General features: G+C 58.2%; 1 protein-coding gene and 1 long non-coding RNA gene across 3 annotated transcripts in view; both read right to left on the bottom strand.

Annotated features, from left to right (window-relative positions):
- Positions 1 to 13691, bottom strand: part of LOC147648973 (uncharacterized) — a 48057-nt gene that overhangs the window by 22976 nt on the left and 11390 nt on the right. The gene's annotated exons all lie outside the window — the stretch shown is intronic.
- LSR (lipolysis stimulated lipoprotein receptor) lies at positions 640 to 13648 on the bottom strand. Of its 2 annotated transcripts, XM_086864923.1 has the most exons (10): positions 13052 to 13648; positions 7576 to 7956; positions 6514 to 6633; positions 5387 to 5434; positions 3686 to 3832; positions 3074 to 3154; positions 2938 to 2988; positions 2027 to 2110; positions 1413 to 1612; positions 640 to 867 (listed from the first exon to the last, which is right to left on the bottom strand). In XM_086864923.1, the coding sequence occupies exons 1-10, from the start codon at positions 13086 to 13088 to the stop codon at positions 832 to 834; spliced, it is 1185 nt and encodes a 394-aa protein (XP_086721049.1). In that variant the 5' UTR covers positions 13089 to 13648; the 3' UTR covers positions 640 to 831. The 2 variants fall into 2 exon arrangements, with proteins under 2 accessions (XP_086721049.1, XP_086721051.1); XM_086864925.1 differs by lacking the exon at positions 5387 to 5434.

Raw genomic sequence — 13691 nt, forward strand, 5'->3', positions numbered from 1 at the left:
CCAAAAAATCACAAAAAATTCCCAAAAATTCCCCCCAAAATTCCCCCAAAAATCCCCAAAAAATAAAAAAAATTCCCAAAAAATCCCGAAAAATTGCCCAAAAATATCACAAAAAAGCCCCCAAAAAATCCCGAAAAAATCCCCAAAAAATCCCCCAAAATCACAAAAATTACAAAGAATTCCAAAACAAAAAAGCCCTAAAATTCCCACCCCAAAGAACCCCAAAAATTAAAAAAAAAAATCCCTAAAAAATCCCCCAAAATATCCCCAAAAATTCCCAAAAAATCCCCCCCAAAATCCCAAAAACCTCCCCAAAAATCCCCCAAAAAATCCCCCCCAAAAATCCCCAAAATTCCACAGAAATCCCTAAAAAATCCCCCAAAAATATCCCAAAAATCCCCCAAAAATCCCCCAAAAATCCCCCCAAAAAATCTCCCAAAAAATTCCAAAAAATCCAAAAAAAATCCCCCAAAAATCCCCCCCAAAAATTCCAAAAAATCCAAAAAAATCCCTGGGAATGCCCCCAAAATCCCAGAAAATTCCCTCAAAATTCCCCCAGCCCCGCCCCTCCCCAAATGACGTCATCGGACGGGATGTGATGACGTCACTGGCGGAAGCGATGACGTCACAACTCCGGGGTTTTCTCCAATCTTTTATTTGGCCCCAAATCCCTAAAAAAAGGCACCGAAAAAAAAATCCCGGAATGGCCCCGAAAAACAACGGGATTCCTGGAATGTTCTGGATTTTTGGGAATTTTCTGGATTTTCGGGAATTTTCTGGGAATTTTCCGGGAATTTCTGGAGTTTTCCGGGGGTTTCCGGAAGGTTCCGCTCACACCACGAGGCTCTCCCGGCTCAGGGCGTCGTTCTGGGGGTGGGGGAGGGGAAAAAAGGGGGTGAGACCCCCCCAAATTATCCCAAATATCCCAAATATCCCAAATTATCCCAAATATCCCAAATTATCCCAAATATCCCAAATTATCCCAAATTCCCCCAAATAATTTGAAATTCCACCCCAAATTATCCCAAATCCTCCAAAATTTATCCCAAATTTACCCCAATTTACCCCAAATTATCCCAAATTTACCTCAATTTATCCTAAATTATCCCAAATTTTTCCAAAATCCACCCCAAATTCCCCCAATTTATCCCAAATTATCCCAAATTTACCCCAAATTATCCCAAAATTTACCCCAAAATTCCCCAAAATTCTTCCAAATTTCACCCCAAATTATCCCAGAATTCCCCAAAATTCATCCCAAATCCCCCCCAATCATCCCAAAATCCCCCAAATTCCCCCCAAATTCCTCAAATTACCCCAAATTATCCCAAATTTTACCCCAAATTATCCCAAAATTCCCAAAAATTCCCCAAATTGCCCCAAATCCCCCCCCCCCATTTCCCCTCCCCCACCTTGCGCAGCCTCCGGGGGGGTCCCGGGGGGGTCCTGGGTGGGGGAGGGGTTTCCCCCCTCGCCCCTCCCCCCCCCCTCTCCCGCCGGGCCCTGCCCGGGGGTGGGGGAGGGGTCTCGGGACCCCACGGCCCCTCCCCCACCCGGCGGGGGGGGCTGGGGGGGGGCTCGTGCAGGGAGCTGACGTCACTGGGGGCGGGGCCTGGGGGGAGGGGAGGGGGTTAGGGTGGGGGAGGGGTGAGACACCCCCCCCCCTCCAAAAATCCCCGAATTCCCACCGGGACCCCCCAAAATCCCCCCTGGGACCCCCCAAATCCCTCAGGGACCCCTCAGAATCTCTCAGGGACCCCCAAAATCCCCCTGAGACCCCCCAAAATCCCCTCAAATTCCCCCCAGGACCCCCCAGATCCCCCCCAGGACTCCCCAGATTATCCCAGGACCCTCCAAAATCTCCCCAAAATCCCTCGAGGACCCCCCCAAATTATCTCAGGACCCCCCAGACTCCCCCAGGACTCCTCAAATCTCCCCCAGGACCCCCAAAACCCCCTCAGGACCCCCCAAACCCCTCCAGGACCCCCCAAATCCCCCCCAGGACCCCCCGCCCCTCCCCCCTCACCTGGCTCCCAGGTCGAGGCTCCGCCCCCTGGGGGGTCCCAGCGGCTCAGGTGCTGCTCCAGGAACCTCAGGGTGCTGGGGGGGGCTGGGGGGAGGGGGAGGGGCCCGGGGGGCGTTGGGGGAGGGGCGGAGCAGAGCCCCTCCCCCACCCCACCCTCCCCCCGCCAGGTGAGGCCTCGATCCAGGGACGGCCCCGTTCGGGTCACCCCCGTTCGGGTCACCCATCCAGGCCGTGACCGGGGCGGAACCTGCTTAGCTTCGGAGCCCTGCCCGGCGCCCAGTACAGACCCAACACCTCCCAGTATAAACCAGTATAAACCAGTAAAAACCAGTATAAACCAGTACGGGCCCAGTACAGCCTCAGTGGGACCCCAGCACCCCCCAGTACAGCCCCAGTGCCTCCCAGTATAAACCAGTAACAGGTTTCCATTCGGGTCACCCATCCAGGCCGTGACTGGGGCGGAACCTGCTTAGCTTCGGAACCCGGCCCGGCGCCCAACATAGACCCAACACCTCCCAGTAAAAACCAGTAAAAACCAGTATGGACTCAACACAGTCCCAGTGCAGCCCCAGCACCCCCCAGTACAGCCCCAGTGCCTCCCAGTATAAACCAGTAACAGGTTTCCATTCGGGTCACCCATCCAGGCCGTGACCGGGGCGGAACCTGCTTAGCTTCGGAACCCGGCCCAGCACCCAGTACAGACCCAACACATCCCAGTAAAAACCAGTAAAAACCAGTATGGACTCAACACAGTCCCAGTGTGGCCCCAGCACCCCCCAGTACAGCCCCAGTCCCCTCCCAGTCCCTCCCAGTACCCCCAAACCCCAAACCAGTACAAACCAGTAACCCCCAGTCCCCTTTTTACCCGCCCCAGTCGCGTGATTGACAGCTGTCAATCACCCCGGGCTCACCTGAGCTGTCGCTGTCCCTCAGCAGCGGCACCTGAGAGCTCTGGCTGCTGCCTGGGGGGGGAGGGGACAGCTCAGGCCTCACCTGGGGCTCACCTGGGCTCACCTGAGCCCCTCCCCCCGCCCCTCCCCCACTCACCGAGGAGCTGAAGGGGCAGTCCGGGGTGGGGGGAGGGGCCGAAGGCGCCCCCTGACGTCGCCGCTTTCCCGGCCAGGTAAACTGGGGGGGGAGGGGAGGGGACAGGTGAGCTCTGAGATCCACCTGGACACACCTGGGAGAGCCCAGAACCCCCCCAGGTGTGTCCAGAATCCCCCCAGGTGTGTCCAGAATCCCCCCAGGTGTGTCCAGGTGTGCTCAGAACCCCCCTGGGTGCGTCCAGAACCCCACCAGGTGTCCCTGGGTGTGTCCCCAGGTGTCCCCAGGTGTCTCCAGGTACCCCCGGTTGTGTCCAGGTATCTCCAGGTGTCCCCAGGTGTGTCCCAGGTGTGTCCCCAGGTGTCCCCAGGTGTGTCCCCAGGTATCCCCAGGTGTCCCCAGGTGCCCCCAGGTGTGTCCCAGCTGTCCCCAGGTGTCCCCAGGTGTCCCTAGGTGTCCCCAGGTGCCCCCAGGTGTGTCCCAGGTGTGTCCAGGTGTCCCCAGGTGTCCCCAGGTATCCCCAGGAGTCCCCAGGTGTCCCCAGGTGTGTCCCAGGAGTCCCCAGGTGTCCCCAGGTGTCCCCAGGTGTCCCCAGGTGTGTCCCCAGGTACTCACGCGCCTCGGGGCAGCAGCAGGTGCGGGGGCAGCAGGGGCAGCGCAGGTAACAGCAGCAGGTGTGGGGACAGCACTGGCACCAGCACAGCCCCGCCCCCAACACCAACAGCCCCGCCCCCAACAGCAGCAGCACCACGAACAGCCAGTCTGGGGAGAAACAGCCCAAAAACAGCCAAAGTCAGCCCAAAAACAGCCAAAACAGCCCAAAATCCACCCAAAACCAGCCCAAAACAGCCCAAAAACAGCCAAAACAGCCCAAAACCAGACCAAAATCAGCCCAAAACCAGCCAAAAACAGCCCAAAACAGCCCAAAATCAGCCAAAATCAGCCCAAAAACAGCCAAAATCAGCCAAAATCAGCCCTAAACAGCCAAAACCAGCCCAAAACAGCCAAAGTCAGCCCAAAAACAGCCAAAATCAGCCCAAAACAGCCAAAATCAGCCCAAAACCAGGCAAAATCAGCTCAAAAAGAGCCAAAATCAGCCCAAAACCGCCCCAAAACCAGGCAAAATCAGCCCAAAAAGAGCCAAAATCAGCCCAAAACCGCCCCAAAACCAGGCAAAATCAGCCCAAAAAGAGCCAAAATCAGCCCAAAACCGCCCCAAAACCAGGCAAAATCAGCCCAAAAAGAGCCAAAATCAGCCCAAAACAGCCCCAAAACATCCCCAAACAGCCCAAACCAGCCCAAAGTCCACCCAAAATCAGCCCAAAATCAGCCCAAATCAACCCAAAACAGCCCCAAACCAGCTCAAATTGGCCCGAATTTATCCCAAAATATCCTGAATTTACCCCAAATTACCCCAAACCACCGAGAACAGCCCAAAAATGGGACCCAAACGGCCCCGAACCCCACCCAGGCGTGCCCAGGTGTGCCCAGGTGTCCCCAGGTGTGTCACACCCATCCCCAGGTGTCCCCCAGGTGTCCCCAGGTGTCCCCAGGTGTTCCCAGGTGTATTTTTGGTGTTCCCAGGTGTCCCCAAGTGTGTCCAGATGCTCCCCAGGTGTGTTTTTATCCCCCCAGGTGTGTTACACCCATCCCTAGGTGTCCCCAGGTGTTCCCAGGTGTTCCCCAGGTGTTCCCCAGGTGTCCCCAGGTGTATTTTTGGTGTCCCCAGGTGTCCCCAGGTGTGTCCCCAGGTGTTCCCCAGGTGTCCCCAGGTGTGCCCAGGTGTCCCCAGGTGTGCCCCAGGTGTCCCCAGGTGTCCCCAGGTGTTCCCAGGTGTCCCCAGGTGTGTCCCCAGGTGTCCCCAGGTGTATTTTTGGTGTCCCCAGGTGTTCCCCAGGTGTCCCCAGGTGTCCCCAGGTGTCCCCAGGTGTTCCCCAGGTGTCCCCAGGTGTCCCCAGGTGTCCCCAGGTGTATTTTTGGTGTCCCCAGGTGTCCCCCAGGTGTCCCCAGGTGTCCCCAGGTGTATCACACCCATCCCCAGGTGTCCCCAGGTGTTCCCAGGTGTCCCCAGGTGTTCCCAGGTGTCCCCAGGTCCCCCCAGGTGTCCCCAGGTGTCCCCAGGTGTATCACACCCATCCCCAGGTGTCCCCAGGTGTCCCCAGGTGTCCCCAGGTGTCCCCAGGTGTTCCCAGGTGTCCCCAGGTCCCCCCAGGTGTCCCCAGGTGTCCCCAGGTGTCCCCAGGTGTGTCCCCAGGTGTCCCCAGGTGTTCCCAGGTGTCCCCAGGTGTCCCCAGGTGTCCCCAGGTGCGCCTGTACCTGGCAGGGTCCCCTCGGGCAGGAGCCGGGAGCCCTCGGGCAGCGACCCTGGGGGGACACGGGGGGAGGGGCCCGGGGGCAGCCCCAGTTCCTCCCAGTCCGGACCAGTAACCCCACCCCCCATCCCAGTATAAACCAGTAACCCCACCCCCACACCAGTATAAACCAGTAACCCCACCCCCACACCAGTAACCCCACCCCCATCCCAGTAACCCCACCCCCATCCCAGTACAAACCAGTAACCCCACCCCCCATCCCAGTATAAACCAGTAACCCCACCCCCACACCAGTATAAACCAGTAACCCCACCCCCACACCAGTATAAACCAGTAACCCCACCCCCCATCCCAGTATAAACCAGTAACCCCACCCCCACACCAGTAACACCACCCCCACACCAGTATAAACCAGTAACCCCACCCCCACACCAGTATAAACCAGTAACCCCACCCCCACACCAGTAACCCCACCCCCACACCAGTATAAACCAGTAACCCCACCCCCACACCAGTATAAACCAGTAACCCCAAACCAGTACAAACCAGTCCCCCCCCCAGTTCCCCCCAGTTTGGTTCAATCCCCTCCCAGTTTGAGCTCCCAGTTCATCCCAGTTCCCTCCCAGTCCATTCCAGTCCATCCCAGTCCCTCCCAGTTCCCTCCCAGTCCCTCCCAGTCCATCCCAGTTCGATCCCAGTTCGATCCCAGTCCCTCCCAGTCCCTCCCAGTTTGATCCCAGTTCCCCCCCAGTCCATCCCAGTCCCCCCCAGTCCATCCCAGTCCATCCCAGTCCATCCCAGTCCCTCCCAGTCCCTCCCAGTCCATCCCAGTCCCTCCCAGTCCCTCCCAGTTCCCTCCCAGTTCCCTCCCAGTCCCTCCCAGTCCATCCCAGTCCATCCCAGTCCATCCCAGTCCATCCCAGTCCCTCCCAGTCCCTCCCAGTCCATCCCAGTCCCTCCCAGTCCATCCCAGTCCATCCCAGTCCATCCCAGTCCCTCCCAGTCCATCCCAGTCCCTCCCAGTCCCTCCCAGTCCATCCCAGTTCCATCCCAGTCCATCCCAGTCCATCCCAGTCCATCCCAGTTCCCTCCCAGTCCATCCCAGTCCATCCCAGTCCATCCCAGTCTCACCCAGTACCACCAGTTCGGCCACGCCCTCGTTGTTGCCCTGCAGGTCGGTGGTGGAGGTGACAGTGCACAGGTACAGCCCGCTGTCACCCCACGCTGCCGGGCCCAGGCTGAGCTCCGCACCTGGACAGGTGACACAGGACAGGTGTGACAGGTGTGACACAGGACAGGTGACAGTGCACAGGTACAGCCCGCTGTCACCCCACGCCGCGGGGCCCAGGCTGAGCTCCGCACCTGGACAGGTGACACAGGACAGGTGTGACAGGTGTGACAGGTGTGACACAGGTGTGACAGGTGTGATAGACACAGGTGTGACAGGTGACACAGGACAGGTGACACAGGACAGGTGACACAGGACAGGTGACACAGGACAGGTGACAGTGCACAGGTACAGCCCGCTGTCACCCCACGCCGCGGGACCCAGACTGAGCTCTGCACCTGGACAGGTGACACAGGACAGGTGTGACAGGTGTGACAGGTGTGACAGGTGTGACAGGTGTGACACAGGACAGGTGTGACAGGTGTGACAGGGACAGGTGTGACAGGTGTGACACAGGACAGGTGTGACAGGTGTGACAGGGACAGGTGTGACAGGTGTGACACAGGACAGGTGTGATAGACACAGGTGTGACAGGTGTGACAGGTGTGACAGGTGACACAGGACAGGTGTGACAGGTGTGATAGACACAGGTGTGACAGGTGTGACAGGTGTGAGAGGTGTGACAGGTGTGATGGACACAGGACAGGTGTGACAGGTGTGACAGGTGACACAGGTGTGATGGACACAGGTGTGACAGGTGTGACATGGACAGGTGACACACCAGGGACAGGTGAGACAAGTGACGGGTGTACCCCAGGTATCCCCAGGTGTGTCCAACTCCCCCCAGGTGTCCCCAGGTGTCCCCAGGTGTCCCCAGGTGTCCCCAGGTGTGTCCCCAGCTCCCCCCAGGTGTCCCCAGCTCCCCCCAGGTGTCCCCAGGTGTGTCCCCAGGTGTCCCCAGGTGTGTCCCCAGGTGTCCCCAGGTGTCCCCAGCTCCCCCCAGGTGTCCCCAGGTGTGCTCTCACCTCCCTGGATGGTGACGGCCCTGCCCAGGTAGAAATCTCCCAGCGTCACCTGCTGGCCCTGCTTGGTGGCCACGATGCGCACGGTGCGAGCCCAGTCGGGACAGGCGGCGGCCGCCTCGCCAGGTGACGCCCCCGCGGCGCCAGGTGACGCCCCCGAGCCGCCAGGTGACGCCCCCAGGCCGCCAGGTGACGCCCCCGAGGCGCCAGGTGAGCTCCAGGTGTCGGGACAGAAGGATTTGTACTTCCAGGTGACGATGGGGGGGGGCCCAGGTGAGCTCACCTGGAACTGGCAGCGCAGCAGAACCGGCTGGAACAGGAGAGCCACGGTGCGGGGCTGGGGGATGGTCACCTGCAGAGCCCACACCTGCACAGGTGACACACCTGGGGACACGTGAGAGACAGGTGAGACAGGTGAGACACCTGCAGAGCCCACACCTGCACAGGTGACACACCTGGGGACACGTGAGAGACAGGTGAGACAGGTGAGACACCTGCAGAGCCCACACCTGCACAGGTGACACACCTGGGGACAGGTGAGACAGGTGAGACACCTGCAGAGCCCACACCTGCACAGGTGACACACCTGGGGACAGGTGAGAGAGAGATCAGAGACAGGTGACACACCTGGGGACAGGTGAGAGACAGGTGAGACACCTGGGACAGGTTAGAGACAGGTGACACACCGGGGGACAGGTGAGAGACAGGTGAGACACCTGCAGAGCCCACACCTGCACAGGTGACACACCTGGGGACAGGTGAGAGAGAGATCAGAGACAGGTGACACACCTGGGGACAGGTGAGAGACAGGTGAGACACCTGGGACAGGTTAGAGACAGGTGACACACCGGGGGACAGGTGAGAGACAGGTGAGACACCTGCAGAGACCACACCTGCACAGGTGACACACCTGGGGACACGTGAGAGAGAGATCAGAGACAGGTGAGACACCTGCAGAGCCCACACCTGCACAGGTGACACACCTGGGGACACGTGAGAGACAGGTGAGACACCTGCAGAGCCCACACCTGCACAGGTGACACACCTGGGGACACGTGAGAGACAGGTGAGACAGGTGAGACACCTGCAGAGACCACACCTGGACAGGTGACACACCTGGGGACAGGTGAGAGACAGGTTAGAGACACCTGGGACAGGTTAGAGACAGGTGACACACCTGGGGACAGGTGAGAGAGAGATCAGAGACAGGTGACACACCTGGGGACACGTGAGAGACAGGTTAGAGACAGGTGACACACCTGGGGACAGGTGAGACAGGTTAGAGACACCCAGAACAGGAGAGCCACGGTGCGGGGCTGGGGGATGGTCACCTGCAGAGCCCACACCTGCACAGGTGACACACCTGGGGACACGTGAGACAGGTTAGAGACACCTGCAGAGCCCACACCTGCACAGGTGACACACCTGGGGACACGTGAGAGACAGGTGAGACACCTGCAGAGCCCACACCTGCACAGGTGACACACCTGGGGACAGGTGAGAGACAGGTGAGACACCTGCAGAGCCCACACCTGCACAGGTGACACACCTGGGGACAGGTGAGAGACAGGTGAGACACCTGGGACAGGTTAGAGACAGGTGACACACCGGGGGACAGGTGAGAGACAGGTGAGACACCTGCAGAGACCACACCTGGACAGGTGACACACCTGGGGACACGTGAGAGACAGGTGAGACACCTGCAGAGCCCACACCTGCACAGGTGACACACCTGGGGACACGTGAGAGAGAGATCAGAGACAGGTGACACACCTGGGGACAGGTGAGAGGGGTTAGAGACACCTGGGGACAGGTGAGGCAGGTTAGAGACACCCAGAACAGGAGAGCCACGGTGCGGGGCTGGGGGATGGTCACCTGCAGAGCCCACACCTGCACAGGTGACACACCTGGGGACACGTGAGAGGGGTTAGAGACACCTGCAGAGCCCACACCTGCACAGGTGACACACCTGGGGACACGTGAGAGACAGGTGAGACACCTGCAGAGCCCACACCTGCACAGGTGACACACCTGGGGACACGTGAGAGACAGGTGAGACACCTGCAGAGACCACACCTGCACAGGTGACACACCTGGGGACAGGTGAGAGGGGTTAGAGACACCTGGGACAGGTTAGAGACAGGTGACACACCTGGGGACAGGTGAGACAGGTTAGAGACACCTGCAGAGCCCACACCTGCACAGGTGACACACCTGGGGACACGTGAGACAGGTTAGAGACACCTGGAGAGACCACACCTGGACAGGTGACACACCTGGGGACAGGTGAGAGACAGGTGAGACACCTGCAGAGACCACACCTGGACAGGTGACACACCTGGGGACAGGTGAGAGACAGGTGAGACACCTGCAGAGACCACACCTGCACAGGTGACACACCTGGGGACAGGTGAGAGGGGTTAGAGACACCTGGAGAGACCACACCTGCACAGGTGACACACCTGGGGACAGGTGAGAGACAGGTGAGACACCTGCAGAGACCACACCTGGACAGGTGACACACCTGGGGACACGTGAGAGACAGGTTAGAGACACCTGGGACAGGTTAGAGACAGGTGACACACCTGGGGACACGTGAGAGACAGGTGAGACACCTGCAGAGCCCACACCTGCACAGGTGACACACCTGGGGACAGGTGAGAGAGAGATCAGAGACAGGTGACACACCTGGGGACACGTGAGAGACAGGTTAGAGACAGGTGAGACACCTGGGGACAGGTGAGGCAGGTTAGAGACACCCAGAACAGGAGAGCCACGGTGCGGGGCTGGGGGATGGTCACCTGCAGAGCCCACACCTGCACAGGTGACACACCTGGGGACAGGTGAGAGACAGGTGAGACAGGTGACACACCTGCAGAGCCCACACCTGGACAGGTGACACACCTGGGGACAGGTGAGAGACAGGTGAGACACCTGCAGAGACCACACCTGGACAGGTGACACACCTGGGGACAGGTGAGAGAGAGATCAGAGACAGGTGACACACCTGGGGACAGGTGAGAGACAGGTGAGGTGAGACGGGTGACACAGGTGGGACAGGTGACACACCTGGGGACACGTGAGAGACAGGTGAGACACCTGCAGAGACCACACCTGCACAGGTGACACACCTGGGGACAGGTGAGACAGGTTAGAGACAGGTGACACACCTGGGGACAGGTGAGAGAGAGATCAGAGACAGGTGACACACCTGGGGACACGTGAGAGACAGGTGAGACACCTGCAGAGCCCACACCTGCACAGGTGACACACCTGGGGACAGGTGAGAGAGAGATCAGAGACAGATGACACACCTGGGACAGGTGAGACGGGGGTTAGAGACACCTGGGGACAGGTGAGAGATCAGAGACCTGCAGAGACCACACCTGGACAGGTGGGACAAGTGAGAGGGGACAGGTGACACAGGTGAGGTGACACAGGACAGGTGAGGTGGGACAGGACAGGTGTCACCTGTACAGGTGTGAGGTGACACAGGTGAGGTGACACAGGTGAGGTGACACAGGTGAGGTGACACAGGACAGGTGACACAGGATAGGTGACACCTGTACAGGTGTGAGGTGACACAGGTGAGGTGGGACAGGTGACACAGGACAGGTGACACAGGTGACACAGGTGAGGTGACACAGGTGACACAGGACAGGTGACACAGGTGACAGGTGAGGTGACACAGGACAGGTGACACCTGTACAGGTGTGAGGTGACACAGGTGAGGTGACACAGGTGACACAGGTGACACAGGTGACACAGGTGACACAGGTGAGGTGACACAGGACAGGTGACACAGGTGAGGTGACACAGGTGACACAGGTGAGGTGACACAGGTGACACAGGTGACACAGGACAGGTGACACAGGTGACACAGGTGACACAGGTGAGGTGGGACAGGTGACACAGGTGACACAGGACAGGTGACACAGGTGAGGTGACACAGGTGAGGTGACACAGGTGACACAGGTGACACAGGACAGGTGACACAGGTGAGGTGACACAGGTGAGGTGACACAGGTGACACAGGTGAGGTGACACAGGACAGGTGACACAGGTGACACAGGTGACACAGGTGAGGTGACACAGGTGACACAGGACAGGTGACACAGGTGACACAGGTGAGGTGACACAGGACAGGTGACACAGGTGACACAGGTGACACAGGTGAGGTGGGACAGGTGACACAGGTGACACAGGACAGGTGACACAGGTGAGGTGACACAGGTGAGGTGACACAGGTGACACAGGTGACACAGGACAGGTGACACAGGTGAGGTGACACAGGTGAGGTGACACAGGTGACACAGGTGACACAGGTGACACAGGTGAGGTGACACAGGACAGGTGACATAGGTGACACAGGTGACACAGGACAGGTGACACAGGTGAGGTGACACAGGTGACACAGGTGACACAGGACAGGTGACACAGGTGACACAGGTGAGGTGACACAGGTGAGGTGACACAGGTGACACAGGACAGGTGACACAGGACAGGTGACACAGGTGAGGTGACACAGGTGACACAGGTGAGGTGACACAGGTGACACAGGTGAGGTGACACAGGACAGGTGACACAGGTGACACAGGTGAGGTGACACAGGACAGGTGACACAGGTGACACCTGCACAGGTGTGACCCCCACTCTCACCTGATTAACCCCTAATTAATTACACCCCCTTAATTACCCTCAACCCCCCAATGACCCTTAATTACCCCTTAATTACCCCTTAATTACCCCATTAATTACCCCCTAATTAACCCTGAACCCCCTTAATTACCCCAGACCCCATTAATTACCCCCCTAATTAACCCCCAGCCCATTAATTACCCCGGACCCCCATTAATTACCCCAGAGCCCCGTTAATTACCCCCCTAATTAACCCCCAGCCCCTTAATTACCCCAGAACCCCCTTAATTAACTTGGATCTCGTTAATTACCCTCCCCAATTAACCCCCAGCCCCTTAATTACCCCAGACCCCTGTTAATTACCCCCCTAATTAACCCCCAGCCCCTTAATTACCCCCTCAGCCCCTTAATTACCCCCCTAATTAACCCCCAGCCAATTAATTACCCCAGACCCCTATTAATTACCCCCTAATTAACCCCCAGCCCCTTAATTACCCCCTCAGCCCCTTAATTACCCCCCTAATTAACCCCCAGCCCCTTAATTACCCCAGACCCCTATTAATTACCCCCTAATTAACCCCCAGCCCCCTAATTAACCCCCTAATTAACCCCCAGCCCCCTAATTACCCCCCCTAATTAACCCCCAGCCCCTTAATTACCCCAGACCCCCATTAATTACCCCCCTAATTAACCCCCAGCCCCCTAATTACCCCCCTAATTAACCCCCCAGCCCCTTAATTACCTGAGACCCCCGTTAATTACCCCCCTAATTAACCCCCAGCCCCCCAATTGCCCGGCCGGGGTTAATTAGCGCGTTAATTAGCGCTAATTAGGCACCCACCGAGCAGCGCCAGCAGCGCCCCCAGCGCCGCCGCCATCTTGGCTCGGCCAGGTGTGGGCGGGGCCGGAGGGGGCGGGGCTGGCGCACCTGGGCACGCCCACTTCCGGGTTAGGACACGCCCATCGCCTTATATGGAAGCGGGGCGGGAAAATTGGGGGAAAATCGGGGAAAATCGGGAAAAATCGGGAAAAATCGGGAAAATGGGGAAAAATTGAGGAAAGTTGCTGGAAAATTGGGAAAAAATTCGGGAAATTTGGGAAAATGGGAAAAAATTGGGAATAAATGAGGGGAAATTGGGGGAAATTGGGGGAAAATTGGGGAAAAATTGGAATATTTGGAGGAAAATTGGGAAATCGAGGAAATCGGGAGGAATTGAGGGGAAAATCGGGAATAAATGGGGGGAAATTGGGAAAAAATGGGGAAAAATGGGGAAAAATTGGGGAAAAATTGGGAAAAATGGGAAAAAATTGGGAAAAATGGGGGAAAAATTGGGAAAAAAATGGGAAAAAATTGGGGAAAATGGGAAAAAATTGGGGAAAATGGGAAAAACAGGAAAAGGGGGAAAAGGGGGAGAAGGGAGGGAACAATGGGAGCCAAGGGGGGGGGAGGGGCGGGTCCAGCCCCTCCCCCCGCCCTCCCC

This window comes from Cyanistes caeruleus, chromosome 28 (genome assembly GCF_971803275.1).
Source record: "Cyanistes caeruleus chromosome 28, bCyaCae1.hap1.1, whole genome shotgun sequence".
In the NCBI taxonomy this organism is placed as follows: Eukaryota; Metazoa; Chordata; class Aves; order Passeriformes; family Paridae; genus Cyanistes; species Cyanistes caeruleus.

Excerpts from the sequence above, each read along its gene's own strand:
- LSR (XM_086864923.1), bottom strand. The coding sequence starts at position 13,088 with ATGGCGGCGGCGCTGGGGGCGCTGCTGGCGCTGCTCG. Across the intron at positions 7,957-13,051 it reads GGCGCTGCTGGCGCTGCTCG|GTGTGTCACCTGTGCAGGTG; the intron begins GTGGGTGCCTAA and ends ACGTGTCCCCAG. Across the intron at positions 3,155-3,685 it reads CTGCTGCTGCCCCGAGGCGC|TTTACCTGGCCGGGAAAGCG; the intron begins GTGAGTACCTGG and ends CTCCCCCCCCAG.